Source organism: Puma concolor, chromosome A1 (assembly GCF_028749965.1).
Source record: "Puma concolor isolate L17-30 chromosome A1, mPumCon1.1.hap2, whole genome shotgun sequence".
In the NCBI taxonomy this organism is placed as follows: domain Eukaryota; kingdom Metazoa; phylum Chordata; class Mammalia; order Carnivora; family Felidae; genus Puma; species Puma concolor.
Window position 1 is genome coordinate 123,575,735 of NC_141667.1, and position 24,059 is coordinate 123,599,793.

Here is a 24,059-nt window from a genome sequence, read left to right on the forward strand (position 1 = left end):
AGTGAATCAAGACCCTAGACTTATTTTAATATATTGCTCAATTTTTTAAAACATAGGTAATCTTCCCATTAAGTACAGCACAGCACAGCCTAATATTTTAAAGTGACTAATTTAGTACACCTGCTTTTATACAGCTGAATCTTGTGAAAGATTTATTTTACTTATTTTTATGCAATCAGTGCTTTTTACTATATTAATGTATATACAACCTCCATAATCCCAATACTCAGCTCCAGCTGATTTATACCATTTATACCATTGAATTTATACCAATGAATTTGACTTGATCACTAGTAAATATTGGAGAGGCATTGAGAATCCTTAGACACTTCATTTTGGAACTTAGCCTTTGATCTTTGAACTCATATTGGGTAACTAAAGCAAATACCTTTATTTCAAATGCACTGCCAAATTATATACCAATGTAGTGATTTATTCCACTGCTTTGCACCCACCATACTCATATTACACCCCAGTCAAAACAGATGATTATCTATTTTCCGAAGATGTTATTTTCATTTTTTTCTCTACCTCATGACTTTATATCTTCTGTTCCTTTTGCCATAAATCCTCCACCTTTCTGTTGTAATGAATTCTTGCCCATCCTTTTTTTTTAATTTTTTTTAACGTTTATTTATTTTTGACACAGAGAGAGACAGAGCATGAACTGGGGAGGGTCAGAGAGAGGGAGACACAGAATCTGAAACAGGCTCCAGGCTCTGAGCTGTCAGCACAGAGCCCGATGCGGGGCTCCAACTCACGGACTGCGAGATCATGACCTGAGCCGAAGTCGGCCGCTTAACCGACTGAGCCATCCGGGTGCCCCTTGCCCATCCTTTTAAATGTAGTTTTTGGTGGGGGCACCCGGATGGCTCAGTCGGTTGAGCATATGACTTCGGCTCAGGTCATGATCTCATGGCTCGGGAGTTCGAGCCCCGCATTGGGCTCTACGCTGACAGCTTAGAGCCTGAAGCCTCCTTCTGATACTGTGTCTCCCTTTCTCTCTGCCCTCCCCCTCTTGGGTTCTGTGTCTCTCTCTCTCAAAAATAAATAACTTCTAAAAAAAATTTTTAAGTCCTGTATGGTGAAAATGGAATATCTGAGACTTTTCATTATCTATACAAGTAGATAGAAATTGTACTGCCTTTGTACTATCTGTACACTTTCACAATATTTAGATAAATGTTATTTATCTAATATTTAGGCTTTGTTTTATATAGGATTCTTAGAAAATTCTCTTTGAGTATCTAGAGTTCCCATGGCACTATCCATTTAATAATTTTTCTCTTTATGAGGAAAGTGATACTAGTATTATAAAGATTTTTCCTTAAAGAAGGTATTTTGAAGATTATGGGCCTTTTTTCCTGTACTGTATTGCACGTTTGAGTGAAAATATACCTTTCTCTGCTCTCAGTTATTTTGCTCAGGCCCCACGTCTCACACTCTTGAATATATCTCTTTCTAATATATTGAGAGAGATATTGGTTCCTTTATTTGAATTCTTTTTTTTTATTTTTTTAACGTTTTTATTTATTTTTGAGACAGAGAGAGACAGAGCATGAAGGGGGGAGGGGCAGAGAGAGAAGGAGACACAGAATCTGAAGCAGGCTCCAGGCTCTGAGCCATCAGCCCAGAGCCCGACGCGGGGCTTGAACTCACGGGCTGCGAGATCGTGACCTGAGCTCAAGTCGGACGCTTAATCGACTGCGCCACCCAGGCGCCCCTTCCTTTATTTGAATTCTAATGAAATATATTTGGTCTCATTTTGTTTGACTCTCTGAGGTGATTTCATGGGTGAATATAATTTCATAAATTTCAAAATAGGCCAACAATTTCTGGCTCAAAAGACTTGTAGGACTCCTATTCCATTGTTGGAGTGGCTTGTCTGGAAATCTCCTGCTGACGCTGAGACATATCTCCTTGCGTTTTTAAAAAATCCTTCTCAAAGGACAAGACATGCCACTCCAAAACTCATAATGATTTAGGCAATTGACCTTCCCACCTTCAAGCAAAAAGCTGAAATCAGTATGAGTGCACACAATCACCCACACATACTTTCGGTATACATAGTAAGGACTACAGGACAGATAAAACCATTTGACCAATCTGTACATTTTTTTACCCAACAATTTTTATGTCATTGAGATGAAGAGTTTGGCCTGGCTTGGTAGGAGCTGAGCATCATTTTATTGGAGACTAAAATATCTAGTATTCATATTTTTTACTTGTATCAGTCAGGATAAGCTAAGTAGTTGGAGTGACAAACTTCAAATCACAGGAAGTTAAGATGAAGAAGGTCTATTTATCACACGTATACACATCAATGTAGGACAACCACAGGGCTCTTTCTTGGTGTAGTTATTCAAGCAGTAAGGTAGAAGGAAGAGTCACAACTTCAAAAAATAACTTAGAGATCTGGAAATTCTTGCAATGCCATTGGGAGCTTTCCCCAGGGAGAAGCACATATTACCTTCATTTACAATATATTGGCCAGAACTAGTTACCTAGACCCACTCGGTCATAACCAGGTCAGGAAGATCCGCTCTACCAACCGCCCAAAAGAAGAGAGGAACTAATTATTTAAACAACAGAACTAATGACTACCATGTTGCTTTATTTTCAAATAAATGTATATTAAATCTTTATAAAATCACACTGGCATACCTGTTCTTTATAATATTCCAATAAAGAAATAAACCTACCTCGAGTAGGTTGGTGTCTCCTTTCGTTTCCAGTAAATCTTGAGATACCAGGAAAGACTCGCTTTTCCCACAGCTTTCTCCGCTGAGGAGCGTGTCCGCATAGTTGGGCTGCGGGAAGATCACGTGACTCTCCCGGGAGTCCCCCCTGAGGGAGACCTCCTGGGAATAGGTCTGCAGGAAAGTTCGCACCCCATCCACGCCCACGAAGTGCGTGGCGGGCACGCCAGCCAATCCAACCCCCGCAGCCTGGAGCAGACGGGACGAGTGCCAGCGCCTCAGCCTGAGTCCCAGCAGCACGATCACAAAGGCCAGAAAGATGCAGGAGACTGCAGCCACCGCCACCACCAGATACAGTGTGAGGTCAGAATCTTCTGGGTTGGCGGCGGTCCTGATGCTGCCCAGATCGGCCAGGACGTCTGGGATGTTGTCAGCTACGGCCACAGTGAGCGTGACGGTGGCCGAGAGAGGGGGCTGGCCGTGGTCTTGCACCGCCACCACTAGGCTTTGCTTGAGCGCATCTCTGTCCAGCAAGGCCCGTGCAGTGCGCACCTCGCCCGTGTGCAGCCCCACCGTGAAGAGCCCTGGCTCGCTGGCCTTGAGTAGACGGTAGGACAGCCAGGCGTTCTGGCCAGAGTCTCTGTCCACCGCCACCACCTTGGTCACCAGGTAGCCGGGCTCTGCTGATCGGGGCGCCAGCTCCACGCCTGTGGAACCATCAGTGGGGAGAGCGGGATACAGGATTTCTGGAGCATTGTCGTTCTGGTCCAGCACGAATATGCTCAGTGACACATTGCTGCTGAGGGCTGGGTTCCCACTGTCACTGGCTGTCACCAATAGCTGCAGGTCTCTAACCTGCTCGTAGTCAAAGGAACGGAGAGCATACAGGACACCGGTGTCGGAATTGATGGAGACATAAGTGGATAGAGGCGCCCCCTGGATGGTATCCTCAGTCAGTGCGAAAGTGATGTGGGCGTTCTGGATGCTGTCGGGATCCTGGGCGGTCACACAGAAGATGGAAGCTCCCCTGGGATTGTTTTCGGGAATGTAGGCTGAATACGAGGCCTGACTGAAAGCAGGTGGGTTGTCATTGATGTCTGCAACATGCAGAGTGATATGAATGTTCGTGGACAGTGGGGGGCTTCCTCCATCTGTGGCTCTGAGAGTGATGTTATATTCAGACACCTGTTCACGATCCAGAGATCTGGCTGTCACTAAGCGGTAATACTGGTCTATTGATTTTTCTAAATTAAATGGCACATTTCCCAGGACAAAAACTGTGACTTGTCCATTTTGCCCAGAATCTCGGTCATGCACATTGATAAGGGCAATTTCTCTTCCAGCAGTAGCCTCTTCTGGGACTGATTCAGTAAGAGAAGTGATTGTTACTTCTGGGGCATTGTCATTCACATCCAGAACTGTGACTAAAATCTTAGCTCTTGAAAGGAGACCAGGTCCATCTTGTGCTTCAATTTTAATTTCATAGAACATAGCATCCTCATAATCTAGACTTTTTAATATTGATATATCTCCAGTCACTGAATTGAGATAAAAAATCTCAGTGACTTTCCCAGGCATTTTATCTAGAATATAGGACACTTGAGCATTGAATCCTTCATCAGGGTCAGTGGCATTCACTGTGAGCAGTGTGGTACCCACTGGCAAGTTCTCTTGAATACTTAATTGATACTCAGATTGAGTAAATACTGGTGGGTTGTCATTTGCATCCAAAACTATCACTTGGATGTACAAGCTGCCAGAGTGGACAGGATTCCCACCATCAGAAGCAATGAGGACAAGCTGATGAACTTTCTTTTGTTCACGGTCCAGAGCCCTCTCCAACACCAGCTCTGGGTACTTGGTCCCATCAGAGACATGCTTCACAGTCAGAGAAAAGTAGTCATTGGGGCGGAGATGGTAGTTCTGAAGGGAGTTCATGCCCACATCTGGGTCAAATGCAGTCTTAAGTGGAAATCGAGTTCCAGGAGCCGCTAGTTCGCCAATTTTTATTTCCAATTTCTCTGTTAGAAAATCAGGAGCATTATCATTAATGTCTTTAATTTCTATTTCTACTTCAAAAATTTTCAATTTGTCTTCTACAAGGACGTTAAATTTTACAAGACATAGCGCGCTCTGAGCGCAGAGCTCCTCCCGGTCTATCCTGCTTGCGGTGACCAAGCTGCCGCTTCGCGGGTTCAGAGCAAAGAGCTGCTTCCTACCTCTAGAGATGATGCGGACTCCACGTTCCGCCAGCTCCCAGGGCTCCAATCCCAGGTTCTTGGAGATGTTGCCCACAAAGGAACCTTTGTCCAGTTCCTCTTGCACTGAGTAGTGGATCTGCCCGGATCCAGTCTTGCATAGCGTCCACAGAAGCACAAACAGCAGGGCCAATCCTCTGCAGTGTCTGAATCTCAGGTATTTAGTCATTTCTTCTTTGGTGAATTATTTTCTGTGAATTCCGTTCCAACTACCCACGACGGACTCAAATCTTATTTGTTTTCAAGGAACTAAGCCTTTTATGGTCCTATTTTATGGGTCACAGAGCTGGTTGACTGACAGGATGAGCTTTGTAGCAGCTCGGATCTTCTGGAGTCTGATTGACTGGTTCTTTGCTTTTTAGGAACAAGGAAATGGTGGACAAGCTCGCCAGCCCCGTTTTCCTCCTTGAGTGGTCAGCAGCGACACTCAGAGGCCTAATGGTTTACTGCACCCTTTCAGATAAACGCAAGTTAGTGATTTTTAAGTTTCCCAACACCCGAAATCTTCTGTATCAGAGGTAATGGGATTGGTGTCTATTTCACACAGTTCAATTGTTATATGTTAAAGTATGATATATGTTAAAGTATGTTCCTTAGGAAGCCATGCTCTAACCTTAAGACCACTAATATTGCTTCAAACATGCTGGAGTTACTGTTTTGAAATGTTCAAAGTTTAAAAACCACACCGAAATATCAGCTATATTTATAGGTTATACTCATTAAAGTTTGTCCTTGATAGCCTGACATCTTAGTTTCAATATCTGTAATTGAACCCATTCATTAAACATAATTGGGTGTTAGACAATATGTGAGGATTCAAGGTAAATGATATGAACATAACCACTTCCTCCCCAAAGCTAGGTAGATATAAAATCAAACAAGGAATTCCAGTGCACTGAGATAATTACCATAATGGAAGAAACCAAAGGTAATGGGAGGGCCTCCAACCTGGCCCTGGAGGTTAGCAAAGGCTTTCCCAAGAAACATGAGAAAAGTGGATCAGGGAAAAGGCCTGGATATGAGAGACAACAGTATGGCAATTTCTAGATGTGAGAGAGAAATCACACAACTTCAGAGTACTGGAAGTAGTTCACTTTGTCTAAATCTAGAGTAAAGGTGGTTTTTAAACACCAAAACTGAAACTAGTAGAGATAAAATTTTGTTTTATGTTCCAGAAACCTTTTCTCTGTATTTGTTTTCCTCTCCAAACACAGAAATAGAAATATATTTGTCATTTCAATTATGCAGTGTTATAAACTTATCCATAAGGCATTTATTCTTGTGAAAAAATACTATACACACTAAAAGAAACTTTGTCTTTAATTTTCCTCAGTTTAAACTTTATTACTTAGAAGTAAAGATGTTATGATGTATTATTCCACAGTGAGTTCCAGTTTTAGCTCATAGAGAATTATGTAATAGTAATAAACACAAGAGACTGCATTGACTCAGATCAACTCTCCTCAAATGCCCTAAAATATAATAAAAAATCACAGCACCTTGAAAGATGATAATACCATTAAATACAATACTCAGTATATGATTGCTTCCAAATCACAATTTAAAGTGATCCCAGTTACATAGAATATTAGTGTATTTTTTTGTTCTTCATTATTAAATTTTTTTAACGTTTTTATTTTTATTTTTGAGACAGAGAGAGACAGAGCATGAACGGGGGAGGGTCAGAGAGAGAGGGAGACACAGAATCTGAAACAGGCTCCAGGCTCTGAGCTGTCAGCCCAGAGCCTGACGCGGGGCTCGAACTCACGGACTGTGAGATCATGACCTGAGCCGAAGTCAGACGCTTAACCGACCAAGCCACCCAGGCGCCCCTGTCCTTCATTATTAAAAACATAACTGAAACACTAAAAGCCAACATAGAAAGAGGAATGAGGAAGGAAGACAGTGGTTGTGAGGGAGACTGAAGTTAAGTGAAGGATTGGAAATATTTTTAACAGTTGTTCTGAGAAGGAATCTTTGAGAAGAGAGATATATAAGAAGGATCTTTAAGGGCTATTATTTGATATAGCCTCTGAATCCCTTGAGGACATATTATTTTTAAAGATAAAAAGTAAATATGGTTTCCAGATATGAGAAAATAAAAATATCAAAGAGAAATGTGTTTACTATTGCACTACCCATTTATTATAGAGCAAACAAGAATTTAATCACTTCATCAACCAACACAGAGCTACTTTAAATACTTTTTTTTAACATTGATTCATTTTTGAGAGACAGAGGGTGAGTTGGGGAGGGGCAGAGAGAGAGGGAGACACAGAATCTGAAGCAGGTTCCAGGCTTTGAGCTGTCAGCACAGAGCCCATTGCAGGGCTCGAACCTATGAACTGTGAGATCATGGCCTGAGCCAAAGTCAGACACTTAACTGACTGAGCTACCCAGGCACCCCAACACAGAGCTACTTTAAAAGTCAGTGGAATTTTTAATTACATGGAGATACCATGACATACTTTTCTAAGACACAGTGAACATATATATTTCTAAATTTCCATATTTTAAATAGGGAAGATCATATGAATCAAATAAAATGAAGAAACTCACTGTCAAACTGAAGGAAAAATATTACAACTGAGTGAAGGCATTAGACAACTAAAGTGTTTCATTATTCATAGGTTGAAATATAAAACAAAACCCTTGGATTTTAAAGCACTTGAGTAAACATAAAATTCAGACTTCCTTTTTTTTTTTTAAATAAACTCTACCACCATATGGAGCTCAAACTCCCCACCCCAAGATCAAGAGTAGCATGCTTTGCTGACTGAGCCAGCCAGCCGCCCCTCAATCTTCCTATTTTTAATAGAGAAAGAATTATTGATCCAGGTAGACAAGAAGATTTGCCCAGGGAGGAGAAAGAAAGTATGAGAAACCAGATACACCATTTCCTAATGCAATGCTCTTTGATAACCTGAATATAATATTCACCCAATACTAACTCCTGATTTAAATTCATGATACAATGATCCTAGCCTCCTCTTCCCCCGTACAAGGTGTAAACACTTAGAACTACTGAGAAATAATTCACCAGGACTCATGTCCTTAAAAGGGATATATTCACAACTAAATATGCAAAACAGAAAACATGTGGTAAACAATGGAGGCAGCGGAGTAAATAAACATATTTATTTATTTTAGCAATGCCTCATAAGTATACCGTGAAGGGAGTTTACCTGGGATGTTTCTTCTCCTTTGTCTTCAAGTAAAGACTGAGGTGATGATAGAAAATCCTTTTTCTCACAGCTCTCCTGGCTGAGGAGCATGTCGGCATAGTTGGGCTGGGGGAAGATCACGTGACTCTCCCCGGAGTCCGCGGTGAGGGAGACCTCGTGGGAATAGGTCTGCAGGAAAGCCCGCACCCCGTCCACGCCCACAAAGTGAGAGGCGGGCACGCCCACCAGCCCGCCTCCTGAAGCCTGGAGCAGACGGGATGAGTGCCAGCGCCTCAACCTGAGTCCCAGCAGTACTATGACAAAGGCGAGGAAGACGCAGGAGACTGCGGCCACCGCCACTACTAGGTACAGTGTGAGGTCAGAATCATTTGGGTCGGCGGGGGTCCTGGTGCTGCCCAGATCGGCCAGGACGTCTGGGATGTTGTCAGCTACGACCACGGTGAGCGTGACGGTGGCCGAGAGAGGGGGCTGGCCGTGGTCCTGCACCACCACCACCAGGCTCTGCTTGAGCGCATCTCTGTCCAGCAGGGCCCGTGCAGTGCGCACCTCGCCCGTGTGCAGCCCCACCGTAAAAAGCCCTGGCTCGCTGGCCTTGAGCAGACGGTAGGACAGCCAGGCGTTCTGGCCAGAGTCTCTGTCCACCGCCACCACCTTGGTCACCAGGTATCCGGGCTCTGCGGATCGGGGCGCCAGCTCCACGCCTGTGGAACCGTCGGTGGGGACGGCGGGGTACAGGATTTCTGGTGCGTTGTCATTCTGGTCCAGCACGAATATACTCAGTGACACGTTGCTGCTGAGGGGCGGGTTCCCATTGTCCCATGCAGTCAACCTCAGGTGCAAATCCTGGAACTGCTCATAGTCAAAGGAGCGCAATGCATAAAGGATGCCAGTGTCAGAGTTGATGGAGATGTAAGAGGACAGGGGTGCATCCTGAAGAGTGTCTTCAGTGAAAGAGTAAGTTACATGGGCATTATCGTCACTGTCAGGGTCATGGGCCACCACAGAAATGATGGAAGCACCCCTGGGATTGTTTTCAGGAATGTAGGCAGAGTAGGACATGTGAGGGAAGGTGGGTGGGTTGTCATTAATGTCTGCCACCTGCAGCGTAATGTAAGCATCCGTGGACAGAGATGGTTTTCCTCCATCTTTAGCAGTCACAGTGACGTTGTAAGAGGAAAACTGTTCCCTGTCAAGGGCTCTGGTTGTAACCAGTCGGTGGTAATTGTCCACTGATCTTTCTAACTTGAAAGGAAGGTTCTCTGGGAGTGAACATGTGATAAATGCATTCTGCCCAGAGTCTCTGTCATGTACATTAAAAAGTGCAATTATGGTTCCTGGAGGAGAGCCTTCAGGAATTGAACTGGTAGAAGATGTCATGTCAAATTCTGGGGCATTGTCATTCACATCCAGAACAGTCACAATAACCTTTGTTCTGGTCAGAAGGCCCGGACCATCCTGAGCTTCAATATCAATTTCATGGACTTTGGCATCTTCATAATCTAGACTCTTTATGATTGTTATATCTCCAGATGTCGACTCAAGCTCAAATATCTCTGAGGTTTCTCCAGGATTTTTCTCTTGAAAATATGCTACTTGGGCATTGTATCCCTCATCTGTGTCAGTGGCGGTGACTGTGAGTATCCGGGTACCTACGGGCATACTCTCAGGAACACTTACACGGTACTCAGGCTGTGTAAATATAGGTGCGTTGTCGTTCGCATCCAGGACAGTCACGTGGATGCGGGAGGTGCCAGATCGGACCGGGCTGCCCCCATCCAAAGCCACAAGGACGAGGTGGTGAACAGCCTTCTCTTCGCGGTCCAGGGCGAGCTCCAGCACCAGCTCAGGGTACTTGTTCCCATCCACTCCGCTTCGCACAACCAGGGAAAAGTGATCATTTGGGTTCAGTTCGTACTTCTGAAGGGTGTTTTCTCCTACGTCTGCATCGTGCGCACTCTTGAGAGGAATTCGGAATCCTGGCGTAGTGGTTTCACTGATTTTTAGCTCTAGTTCATCTACTCCAAAGCGAGGGGCATTATCGTTAATATCTGTTATTTCCACTTCTACTGAATAAATATTAAATTTGTCTTCCAGGAGTATGTTAAAATTCACCAGGCACTGCGCGCTCTGAGCACAGAGCGCCTCTCGGTCTATCCTGCCTGCGGTAACCAAACTGCCGCTTCGCGGGTTCAGAGCAAAGAGCTGCGTCCTACCTCTGGAGACGATGCGGACTCCACGCTCTGCCAGTGTCAGGGGCTCCAGCCCCAGGTCCTTGGCGATGTCGCCCACGAAGGAGCCTTTGTCCATCTCTTCTGGCACAGAATAGTGCATCTGTCCAGCTCCGGCCTCGCACAAAACCACCAAAAGAAAATACAGCCGATCAAGCCTTCCGCGTTGTGATAACTTTTGCAGAGCCGCCATTTCTTCTGCTGCAATCTTTTCTCCCAGGCAACTTCCAGAATCCAGTTTTATTCCTCTGTATTCCTCAGGGTCTGTGGGGATCAGCATTCACAGGACCCAAGTCACTGTAGAGAGAAATTTGGGCTGCTGCATTTTTTTTTTTTTTTTTTTCCGCCCGGAAGCTTGGGGGCTAAATACCCAGTCCTTTTGTTGTGGGAGCTGGAATGTTGGACTGGATGTGTTGCAGCCTTTTACTTCTTAGGTGGTCAACAGCGACGCTCAGAGGCCTAAGTAATTTCTGCACCCTTTTAGACAAACCCAAGTTATTTCTTGCTTGTTAGCTTTGTGACTTTCAAGTTGCTTTGAAGAATCTTAGAGTTTTACCATACCTTAGAAGTAGCTCTTTCAAGTCAGGAATCTTTTTCTCAGGATTAATAAGAATGTGTAAACAAATGTGACCTTGATAGTAGTTGGTAGGAAAGTATGCCTAGTGAACACTAAAGGCATTAATCAAGGCTGCCACTGCCCTTGCTCCAAATATCTTCAACTTATTTTATATTCAAAGGCAATAAGGTCAACTTTAGAACATTAGCTAATTTATCTTCTAAGGCTATACATTTTGGATTTCTGTGCTTCATGGCTTAGGATTTAACTTCAACATCTGTATTTTAAAAATTATCAGACACTACTGTATACCTGACACCAATGCCTGATTGATGCTGGAGAAAGAAATGGTGAACGTGATGAACACAGTTCTTGTTCTCAGGGAGCTTACAGGATAGGAGAGGACATAGGAAAGTAAACAGAGTATTTCAGTACAATATGCTAACTGATACAAAGGTGGGGACCACTAGGCAATGAGAAGGGTGGGTCAGTACTTTTCCAAGACATTATTGAAGATGACTCCTAAAGGGTAGGAATGGGTCAAGAAGAGGCTGGAGTGGTGTTCTAGAACCTCAGTACCAATGCTTGGAGGTGAGAGCCAGAATGGAACATTAAGGAAATTGAAGGAGGTTTGTTCTTTGTTCTTCTTGTTCAAGATTGTTTTGGTTATTTGAAGTTTCTTGCTACTTTGTATGAATTTTAGAATGGGCTTTTTTCTATTTCCGCAAAACAAGTCACTGGGATTTTGATAGGGATTGCATTGAATCTGTAGATTGCTTGGGTGGTTCTGGAAGTTTTTGATAGGTATTCTTCAAGTTAAGGATATTTTCTTCAATTCCTAGTTTTCTAAGATTTTAATCACATGCTGAATATTCTCAAGAGCTTTATTATGTCTCTATTTAAATGAATGTATGGCTTTTTATCTTTAATCTCTTAATATGGAGTTTTGCATTATTAGATTTTCTTATATTGGAATATCCTTGCATTCCTGAAATAAACCCTAAGTCATAAGCTATAAACAAAGCTTTTAAATATATAGTAGGTAGGGTTTGATAATATCTTAATTAAGATTTTGAATCAACATTCTTTTTAAAAAATATATTTTTTAAGTAATCTCTATACCCAATGTGGGGTTCAAAATCAAGACATCAAAATCAAGATTCACATGCTCTTCCAACTGAGCCAGTCAGGTGCTTCTAAATCAACATTCTTAAGTGAGATTGCCCACTTCTGTATCACTTCAGTCTGTTTGCCTTTGGGTTTCTTCCGTGTTGAACTTTTACCATTTTTACTTTTTTTTTTTTTTTTTGAGACAGAGCTTTTTTTGGGGGGGACAGAGGGGAAGGGGGAGAGAGAGAGGGAGAGAGAGAGAGAATCCCAAACAGGCTCCACACTCAGGGCAGAGCCCAACACAGGGCTGGATCCTATGACCTTGGGATCATGACCAGAGCTGAAATCAAGAGTTGGATGCTCAACCAACTGAGCCACCCAGGTGCCCCCAATTTTACTTTTACCTATTCCTCTGAAAATGGAAAAAATTGCAAACAATTGGTATCAACTCACCTTGTTTTCTAGTAGAGCCTCCACTTTTTCTTAGATTTTTAAAAATATTTTCATCAACATTGTTTTGATGCTTTCAAGTCTCATTAAATAATTGTTCAACATCCCTTATTGTAGCTCTCTAAAGATTATCTGTTCTTTGTCTTTGACAATATCTGGTTTTACTCTGTATATTATTTCCCACTCATTCTTCTTGCTTTTTATCAAGTTGTTTTATTTTTTCCCCAGTTTCTCTTGCTTTTCTTTATCCTTTTCCAAGACTTTGTTTTTAATCAGAATTTGGGGTTTTCTTTTAAAATCTTTAAAAAGAATTTTAGCCATGACATCTGCCTACTGTATATTAGTCCCACCATTGGACTTGACAGAATTTTAATTTCTTCCCACCAGTTTCAGTATGACTTTTACTGTCTGCTTCTATTGTTAAAAAAAATTTTAATGTTTATTTTTTTTGAGAGAGAGAGACAGAACACAAGCAGTGGAGGGGCAGAGAAAGAGGGAAACACAGAATCCTAAGCAGGCTCCAGGCTCTAAGCTGTCTGCACAGAGCCTGACAAAGCAGGGCTCAAACTCATGAGCTGTGAGATCATGACCTGAGCTGAAGTCGTATGCTCAACTGACTGAGCCACCCAGGCGCCCCTCTATTGCTTTTTCATTAGAATTCTTCCTTCTTTGCATATCAATAATTTATACTCTTACCTTGGTTATTTTTCCTATTATTTTCTTTAAGTTTATGCTGATATAATGTGGGTTTTTTTGCCTTGTTTCTTGAGTGGCTTGCTAAATTCACTTATTTTAAATAATTTGTTTTCTTTAACTTTTAGTTATTGTATTTATCAATAAATTTACCCCTAAATACTCTTTTAGCTGTATTTCACAATTTTAAATAATATCTTAATTTTTGTTCCTTTCTACAGTAGTTCTTATTTCCATTGTGATTTTCTTAAGTCCAAGAGTAATATAGGAGTATAGATTTAAATGTCCAAACTTTTTTGTTTCCTTTTACTATTTTTAAATGTTTGCTTTGTAATTTTTCCAGCTTTATTGAGGTATAATAAATAAAATTGTAAGATACACATAGAAGCAAAATTTTTCATTAATAGGAGCTGAGAAAATCCAGAATTGAAATAACTTATATTATTAATAGAAAGTATACTCCAAACAGATAATAAAAATAAAAATCAACACTTAGACATACAACAAGAATCAGAGAAAATTTTTTAAAGCCTTCAGAGAGAAAATGGAGATACCTTAAAAATGACAATTTGTTGAAAGTATCTCATTAGCAACAATAACTCTAGAAGACAATGTGTTTCAACATTTTGGTTTGTACATTTATTTTAAGTGGAAGAGTATTTTATTTTATTTTACTTTATTTTTGAAAGAGAGCATGAGCAGGGGAGGGGCAGAGAGAGAGGGGGACAGAGGATTCCTGTCAGTTCTGTGCTGACATCAGCAAGCCCCCAAGCCCCGATTCGGGGCTCTAACTGAACAACCATGAGATCATGACCTGAGCTGAAGTGAGACACTCAACTGACTAAGCCACCCAGGTGCCCCAGAAGAGTTTTTTTTTAATTGGTCTTTTTCTTCTACTTTCTCTCCCATTCTCCCTCCCTCCTGGGTTCAGGGATTTGTCTCAAATGGTTTTGAAATTATTCTATCCCAGGTCCCAGGCCATAAGTAGGTCTTTTAGTGGTGTGCAGCTGTAATACTATGAATATTACAACTCAAGTCTAAGAAATTTAGTGTTCATTTTCTGAAGCCAGCATCTGGATCTACCTCTCTCCCTTGGTCTGCAGGTTACAAAAAGTTGTCACCACAGGAATTGGCAGGCAGCCAATTTGAACTAGCTCAGGGGCTGAACTGCTTATTTTAGATTCAAGTAGTATGTGTGGCTCAGGTCCCTTGTTTAGCCCAAAGCACTTTGTTCCTGTTATAGTGCTGGAACAACCTGTTGATCTTCAATGTCTGCATCTAAGCCAAGCCTAGAATTTCCACAGCTTTAGCCTGGCTCACCACTTTCTTTTCCATCTTTGGTTCATTAATATATTTATCTTTTATTTGTGCCTTACCATGCTTTGGCTTTCTTCTTTTTATATTTGGTATATCTCTTTAATTTACTGGAGCAGAGTAAGTATATCAAAGCATGGACTTACTCATCTATGATACATTTCCTGTGAAGAGTTAACACACACATTAAAATGAAATATATTCTTAGTTTGTGTCAGTTGTTTCCATTATGGGCATAATATACAAGATAGGAGGCTCTGAAACTATTTCTCAAGTTGCACAGTAAATTTTCCATCGTTCACTTTATTACCTCATTTCATAAGTTACTTAAACATCTAGTGTATTCTTCAGCATGCATAAAATATCTAAAAATAACAGACTATGCAAAGGGCTAAGGTATTCAACAAAAATTTACAACTTACATAGATTTGTATAATTTAATCCTAACACAGATAAAAATATTACTTTAGACAATCTTTACCTCTTCAAACATCCCCAAATAAAATAGCACTTTGACAGACAACATCTATATTAAATTTAGGGACAAATTAGTATTTGTAACTGAGAAAAATTTGAAAACACTCTTAGTCACATAAATATTGATGGATCTTTTATAGTTAAACCCTATCCTTGCCAGGTAAGAGAATGGTAAACTCAGAAAAAATAAGATTATTTGGCCAGAGGAAAGCAAGAAAATATTAAAAGTCAGATCCCCTTGTTTCTGATGCAGTGCTCTTTCCACAACCAACATAGCATCTCACACAATACTCATTAACATTAGAGTTAATTTACAGTTTCCTTTTCAATGAAACAGCAATTATAATTATACCTGGATATAAACACACAATGATAATTTCCCAGAATTTGTAAACACAAATCTACAAAGCTATGTGGGAAATAGAACTGTTAGTAGTAAAAAGTGAAAGGTAAGTAAACTCTGTAATTATTTTTACCTAGATAAATTTACAAAACGTTTACCTGAGAAAATGCTTCCTTTTTGCCTTCAAGTAAATCCTGAGTTATCAGCAGAGGCTCGCTTTTCCCACAGCTCTCCTGGCTGAGGAGCGTGTCGGCATAGCTGGGCTGGGGGAAGATCACGTGACTCTCCCGGGCGTCCGCCCTGAGGGAGACCTCCTGGGAATAGGTCTGCAGGAAAGCCCCCACCCCGTCCACGCCCACAAAGTGCGAGGCTGGCACGCCAGCCAATCCAACCCTCGCAGCCTGGAGCAGACGGGACGAGTGCCAGCGCCTCAGCCTGAGTCCCAGCAGCACGATCACAAAGGCCAGAAAGATGCAGGAGACTGCAGCCACCGCCACCACCAGGTACAGCGTGAGGCCTGAGGAGTCAGGGTCCGCTGAGGGCTTGAGACTGCCCAGGTCTGCCAGGACATCTGGGATGTTGTCAGCTACGGCCACGGTGAGCGTGACGGTGGCCGAGAGAGGGGGTTGGCCGTGGTCTTGCACAGCCACCACCAGGCTCTGCTTGAGCGCATCTCTGTCCAGCAGGGCCCGTGCAGTGCGCACCTCGCCGGTGTGCAGCCCCACCGTGAAGAGCCCTGGCTCGCTGGCCTTGAGTAGACGGTAGGACAGCCAGGCGTTCTGGCCAGAGTCTCTGTCCACCGCCACCACCTTGGTCACCAGGTATCCGGGCTCTGCGGATCGGGGCGCCAGCTCCACGCCTGTGGAACCGTCGGTGGGGAGCGCTGGGTACAGGATTTCTGGCGTATTGTCGTTCTGGTCCAGCACAAACAGGCTCAGCGACACATTGCTGCTGAGTCGGGGATCCCCGTTGTCATACGCCATCACTCTCAGATGAAGGTCCCGGAACTGTTCATAATCGAAGGATCGCAGGGCATATAAAATGCCAGTGTCTGAGTTGATGGAAATGTAGGAGGATAGAGGCGCCCCCTGAATGGTGTCCTCTGCCAAGGAGTAAGTGACTAGTGCATTCTCATTGGTGTCAGCATCCTGAGCTGTCAAGGAGAAGATGGAAGCGCCTCTGGGATTGTTTTCCGGAATGAAGATAGAGTAGGAATCCTGGGGAAAACAAGGGGGGTTGTCGTTGATATCTGTCACTTTCAGTGAAATGTGGGTTTCCGTAGATAGAGTTGGAATTCCCTTATCTGTTGCTGTTACTGTGATGTTGTACCTGGAGGTAAGTTCTCTGTCCAGTGTTCTTTCTGTCACTAAATGATAATAATTATCATCTAACTTTTCTAATTTAAAGGGTAGATTTTCAGGAATGGAACATGTAGTGTCACCATTGTCTCCAGAGTCTTGGTCATGCACACTGATAAGAGCAATGATAGTTCCAGGAGGAAAGTTTTCTGGGACTGCAGTGGTGACAGATGTCATGGTTACCTCTGGGGCATTATCATTTATGTCCAGAACTTTGACTAGCACCTTAGCTCTGGCCATGAGGCCTGCACCATCCTGAGCTTGAATTTCCATTGGATAAATTTTGTATTCTTCAAAATCCAGGGATTCTTTATTTGATATTTCTCCTGTGTCAGAATCCAATTGAAATATCTGGGCTATTTTCTGGTCTATATTGTGAAATGAGTATGTTACTTCCCCATTGGCTCCTTCATCTGGGTCAGTAGCTTTTACCGTAAGCAGCCGAGTGCCCAGTGGCACATTTTCCGGGACACTCATGTGGTACTGTGTTTGAGTAAATGCTGGAGGGTTGTCATTTGCATCTACCACCTGAACATGAATGCGGAGGGTTCCTGAACGGACTGGGTTGCCCCCATCAGAGGCGGTGAGGACGAGGTGGTGCACAGCTTCTTCTTCCCTATCCAGGGGACTCTGTAGCACCATCTCTGGGTATCGGGATCCATCAGATCCCTGCTGAACATCCAGGGAGAAATGAGGGTTGGAGCTTAGCTGGTAGTTCTGCAGTGAATTCATACCAACATCAAGGTCTTGCCCAAAAGGCAGAGGGATCCTGGTACCTGGAGTAGTTATTTCATTCATTTTAAATTCTACTTCCTCTAACTGAAATTGGGGAGTGTTGTCATTAATATCAATTATTTCCACTTCAACAGGGTAAAGCTTCATTTTATCCTCTACCAAGATGTTAAAACTCACCAGACACTGCACACTCTGAGCACAGAGCTCCTCCCGGTCTATCCTGCCCGCTGTGACCAAGGTGCCACTTCGATGATTCAGAGCAAAAAGCTGCGTCCTACCTCTGGAGATGATGCGAACTCTGTGCTCCGTGAGCTCCTGAGGTTGTAACCCCAGGTCTTTGGCGATGTTGCCCACAAAGAATGCTTTGTCTGTCTCTTCTGGCACCATGTATTGGATCTTCCCGGCCCAAGCTTCCAACAACAGTCCCAGAAAAAGGCACAGCAGGAACAGTTCACTGCAGCTGGGCTGCTTCCCCCGAATCACCATTGCTCTCTCCTTTCGTAGTTTTCTCCCAGTCTGGTACCAACGGTATTGTTTCTCTGTTCTTCTAAGCCCAAATTAACTGAATTTTCAGGAGATTTCAGAGCAGAAGGTGGTCCAGAAGTAGGGTCAAGGAAGCTTCAGGGAGGTTGTTTTCAATCTGGCGGTGATGGAGGTTCGTTCTAAGAAGCTTTTTATTTTTTTTCCCTTTGGGGATGTGTGAGTGTGTGCGCGCGCGCGCGCGCATGCTGCCTCTCTCTCTCAGACTGGTGAACAGCGGCGCCCAGAGTCCTCACCAGTTACTACACTCCTAGGTAATACTTAAACATTCCCTTCTCATTAACCTGACCTATCTTTCCTTAAGTCTTAGTTTATTGTCAAGGAAATAGTTAAGCATTTTACAAAATATGTATGAGAATTAGAAAGTACTATTTTTATTTAATCACATCTAACTGTTGCTAAATTGCAATGTACAGTAGAATCCCCCTATTTCCAAGCTATCTGCTTTCTATGTGTTATTCATGTAATATCACAGTGACAAAATCATACCTCCATTATGCTACTACAGCTTGACCATTTGACAGTTTCTCAGGCCACACAGAAGAGCAATCGCCTTTTGACTGGAGGATTAAAAAAACTGGAGGATAAGTAAACTTTTAATTTTTTTCTTTTAATGTTTATTTATTTTTGAGAGAGAGACAGAGCAAGGGAGGAACAGAGAGAGATGGGGGAACAGAGGTTCCAAAGCGGGCTCTGCACTGACAGCAGCTTGCACAACTGCTAGCCCAATGTGGGGCTCAAACTCAGGAACCTTGAGATCACAACCTGAGCCAAAGATGGTCCCTCAGCTGACTAAGCCACCCAGTTGCCCCAAGGCATAAATAAACTTTTAGGATGTAAGCTAGACATTTAAAAATTGGACTGTCCCATTTCATTTCCACTGTGCTTTGAATATCCTTGGAATTTTAAAGAACGTGTTTTAACCCTAACCTTATTTTTCCACTTTTCTGAAGTTTTTGTATTATGTAGATTTTAAAAGATCTTTAATTCACTCAAAGGTAATGTATTTTGAATAAAATAACACTGGGCTCTTGGAATTTACTGGAAAATGCCATATGAGTATCTAATTTAAGACTTCAAATTTAAGAGACATAAGAGGTAGTGATATTCTTCTTCAAAACTGAAAAGGACAGGGCCACATCTTTATTTTTAGACAGGCCATTAAAATAATATGCATTCTCCTAAAATCACACTTAATATTCCCCCAAGAGAAGCTGGTTTTCTTAAAGAGCAAGATTTTTAAACTAGATTGCCTTCCTTCTTTTACTCATTGCAAAATTAGTAAAAGGTTACTAATTAAAATGTCTGAGGCTCCGAGTGATTTACCCAAAAGTTAGGGAAGAATGTTTTCTGCATTCTAGAGGTTAACATTTCAGGAGCAAATTTGGCCAGATACTGGCAGTCTACCCATGAACACAATTGAGAAGGGTCCAGAAAATAAGGAAATAAAGGAAACAAAGGCCACAAGAGTAGTTCTTAGAAAGAGAATATCTATTCCTGTGTAACCAAATCTATAGTTTTTCAGCTTCTCAAAACAAGTATATGGAACCCAAAAGCTTAAAGATTCAGCAAACTTCCTTCAATATTTCAAGGAAAGGACTTTTTAGCAGAAAATATAAGTTTTTAGAATATACACTAATAGAAACAAACTTTTCACCAAAGGGACTGTCTGAGCTAGTGAAAGAAATTAAAATACACACAGAAACTAGAAAGTGAACTTGCAGAGCTTCTCCTCATTTAACAACAACAAAAAAACCAACCAGAGTTGATTTATAACAGGATATTACAAAATAAACGTGTTAAAACTCACAGGTAAACATTTGAATCCAATGTAATATTTAAGGTTGCACTGCAGGCACCACAGAGACTATGCAGTTAAAAGATGTATCTTGGGTTTACTTCAAGAAATTAAATTAAGACTTTACAGTATCTGAAGCCACACAAAGATGGTAGAATTAGGGCAAATCTCACTTGAAGTAGAAGTATCTCCAAATCTAGGCTTGGACCAGAGACCAGACTGAAAGTAGGGCTGGAGGAGCCCCACAGAAGCAGGGTGAAGGCCAGAGTCACTGTGAGGAGAAGAGCACAGATATCAAGGACAAGGCCACAGGCAGGTAAAATTGTAGCTCTGCCTGCCTGGCACCTGGTGCCAGGCCATTGCTGAGTTCTGGCAGCAACTTCTGCAAAGACCAGGTGCAGCACGATGACTGTTGGTATTGTATGCAGTGACCAGCAACCCCTGTAGAACAACATCTCTGTTGCTCACAGTGCCATGGTGCTAATCTCACTCTTGTGCCTCCCTAGGTTGAAGAGTCATATTAGCTGGTCTGAAGCATATGATAGCACAGTCAAGCAAAGCTCTCCAGCTGGTCACTTTCGTGACCAGGTAGCCAGCTGCACTGAGCATGGTTCCACATCAAAGAGGGCATGACTTCTGGCTGCAGCTCCTGCCACAGCACTGCCTGTGTATTTTTGCCATCACAAGGAGCCTGCAGTGAACATCATCATGCTCTGCACCTACTGACACATTGGATGACAGTGCACACAGTGCCAGGTTGCTGGCCAGGAAGAAATAGGTGCACAGGGCCCCACATCTGGGTAAGAAGCACTAAAGTGTGAGATGGAGACTTATAGCAGGTGTTCCCATTCTCCTGGACTGCAGAAAGAGGTCTGCTGGAAAACAAGCATTTTTTGTTGATGGTGGTGATATGCAGGGTGATGCTTATGCTGGAGGAGAGGGACAGCTTGTCCTTGGTGGCTCCGGTGGTGACATTGTATTTCATGGTCTGCTTCCAGTTTAGAATTCCATCTGTCTGTAGCTTACAAAGAATTGCATAGTAATTCTTAGAAGTGAATTGTTTGACTGTGTGTTTACTACTTTCTGTATCTTTCACCTCTCCATTGTTTTGGCTTGGGCAGCCACAGTTCTTGCCTTTAATAGGACTAGACACCCAGCTGAAAGTCACCTGCACAGCACTGTAGTTCTCAACCTCCATTTCAATCAGGATCTTGAAAGGGGCCCTTAAACTGCCTCCAATCTTCTCTTCTACTCCATGATGCATCTGTTGCACTCCAAAATCAAAGATGGTACTGTCACTTTTAGATGGTAGATATGCTATATGAGACTGTAGTAAGTGTAGGGGATCTCGACCTTACTGTGTCATCCAGGTCAGTAGAGTCCCCCTGAAGAATGCAGAGCATGTGGTGGAGGGCAGGTTCTCCTGTAGGCAGATTCTGCTGTACTTCTTGTGGCTCAGTACGGCAGCACTGGCATTAGCATCCAACTCCCTCATCTTGCCACGAGCTGTTCCTACCCCTCCCTACCACTAACTGGTGGCAGCTCTGCTCCTCTGGTCCATTCCTGCCCTAGTCCTCTCTTTTACTTGTGGGGACTGGGGAAATGGCTATTGAAACTAATGTGATAAATCCATAGAGAATTACTTGTAGCATCCAAACATATTGGGGTTTAAGAATGAACTATGCTCATTTTAAGATGTTTTCCACAATTTCCAAAACAAAATGTATTAAAAACCATAAATTATTTATATCCAGGATGAATAAATTTATATGAAAAGCATTCATGGGGTTTCCAGTGAGGGTTTCAGATTCAAGGGCCTAAAGACTTCCTTTAACATTATCTGCTAGATCTAGTCTATCATTCTCCAGTTCTTCCCTGCTCCTTTCTCTGGCAGTAAAGAGGCTTCCCGGCACTCACCCATAGTTCTGGTCACATCTTTGCCCAGATTCCCCACTTTTAAACCACTGGCCTTTTCTTCTAGAATCTCACAGCACATCTGACGCATACTTCAATAGGCTGAACAAAGACATCAGTAAGGGAAACTGCTTACTGCGCACGGTGTGCCTTTCCTGTGGGGGACTTCTTTCTTATCTCTTCTCGATGCTGCTTCTCAGATCCTAATACATCTTGCCATGGTTGCTCCCGGATTACAAAGGTACACTGGAGAGAAAAGGCAGCGCCTCATTCCGGGTCGTTAAACATCCTGATGTTCCTGACGCAGAAATTTAGAAAAGATGGTGGAAGAGAAGGCGTAAGAAGTCCACTCCAGATATATTCCACAAATGTCGGCGGGGATCGCTGGGTCAGAATGCCAATGGATTGCTTTGTTTCACTCTAGCTACGGACTGGCAGACAGCGGCACCCAGAGGCCTGGTACGATATCTACCTCCTGTTATTTCTCAAAGTCAGGAGACTGTATTTGCTTTATTTCCAGGACTTATTTTAGGCAGAGGCTGCGAGTCATTATTCCTTTTTGACAAAGTATAAGAAATTAGCCTTTCTGAAAAATTTAAACCAAATGCTTTAATTTATTAAAATTCAAATCGACTTAAAAGAATTCCTACACAATTTTCCCTCTTGACATTTCCTTTTGAAGATGATACACCACTGAAGCTTCTTTCTTTAAAAAATTTTTGCTCAAGAAATTAGCCATTATAAAAATAATTTTTCATCACAAAAGTCGTTCTCACTGTAAATTCTACAATATAACAAGTTTTTTTATTATACAAAAGTAGAAAATACTGATAAAAATTTTAAATCACCAGTAATTACATGATTATTATATTTGATGACTGTCCACACTTTGTAAATACATATATACTTTTTTTATTGTGGTAATATACACATAAAATTTAACATCTTAACCATTTTTAAGTACACAGTTCAGTGGTATTAAATACATTCATAATCTTATACAACCATTACTACCATCTATCTCCAGAACACTTTTCAACTTTTAAAACTGAAACCCATACCCATTACCTATTAACTCTTCATTCTCCCCTCTCTCCAGCCCCTGGAAAACATCATCTATTTTCTATCATTTTGGCTACTCTAAATAACTCATATAAGTGGAATCAACTAGTATTTATCTATTTATGACTGGCTTATTTTACACCAAATAATATCCTCAAAGTTCATCTGTGTTGTAGCATATGTAAAAATTTCCTTCCTCTTTTTTTAAAGTTTATTAATTTATTTTGAGAGAGAGAGAAAGAGGGAGGAAGAGAAGGAAGGGTTGAGAGAGACACAGAAGGAGAATCACAAGTGGGCTCTCTGCTGTAAGCAATCTCACGAACCATGAGATCATGACCTGAGCTAAAATCAAGAGTCAGACCCTTAATCGACTGAGCCACCCAAGCACCCCCAAATTTGCTTCCTTTTTAAGGCTGAATAACATTACATTGTATGTACAGACCACATTTTACTTATTCATTCATCTGTTGATGGCAACTTGGGTTGTTTCTAAGTTTTAGCTACTATTAATTATGTTGCTATAAACATGGGTGTACAAATGTCTCTTTTTAAATGTTTTATTTATTTTTGAGAGAGAGAACGTGAACAGAGGAGGGGCGGGGGGAGGGGGACTGAGGATCCAAAGCAGGCTCTTGGCTGACAGCAGCAAGCCTGATGTGGGGCTCGAACTCATGAACCATGAGATCATGACCTGAGCCGAGGTCAGATGCTCAACCAACTGAGCCATGCAGGCTCCCCTACAAATGTCTCTTTGAGACCCTGCTCTCAATTCTTTTGGGTACATGCCCAGAAATGGAAGTGCTAGATCATAAGGTAATTCTACTTTTAATTTTTTTAAATGTTTATTTATTTTGAGAGAGAGAGAGTGAATGTATGAGGAGAGGAGGAGCAGAGACAGACAGACAGAGACAGAGAATCTGAAGCAGGCTCCACATTGCTAGCACAGAGCCCAATGAGGGGCTTGAACTCACAAACCGTGAGATCATGACCTGAGCCGAAATCAAGAGTCAGATGCTTAACTGAGCCATGCAGGTGCCCCTATTTTTAATTTTTTGAGGAAATGCCACGCTGTTTTCCACAGTGGCTATACCATTTTAGATTCCTACCAGCAATGCACAAAGGTTTCAAATATTTCACATCCCTACTAACATTTGTTATTTTGTTTTTCTGATAGTAGCCATCCTAATGGGTGTAAGGTGGTATCTCATTGTCTTGATTTGCATTCCCCTAACAATTAGTGATGTTGAGCATCTTTTCATGTGCTTATTGTCCACTTGAATCTTTGTTGGAATTAAATATATATTATTATAACCCCTCAAATAATCAGCTCTTTCATGGA

At 42.2% G+C, this 24,059-nt stretch overlaps 1 protein-coding gene across 4 annotated transcripts in view; it reads right to left on the bottom strand.

Moving 5' to 3' along the window:
* The window catches only part of LOC112861239 (protocadherin gamma-C4), a 173,713-nt gene that overhangs the window by 148,823 nt on the left and 831 nt on the right, over positions 1-24,059 (bottom strand). The window contains exon 2 of one of the 4 annotated variants that reach the window (XM_086701945.1): positions 15,472-21,956. In XM_086701945.1, the coding sequence (XP_086558071.1) occupies positions 15,472-17,892 (2,421 nt within the window). In that variant the 5' untranslated portion in view covers positions 17,893-21,956. Of the gene's footprint in view, positions 1-2,702; positions 5,551-8,142; positions 10,952-15,471; positions 22,225-24,059 lie in introns of those variants that run through there. The other 3 variants (XM_086701937.1, XM_086701850.1, XM_086701902.1) reach the window with 3 other exon arrangements.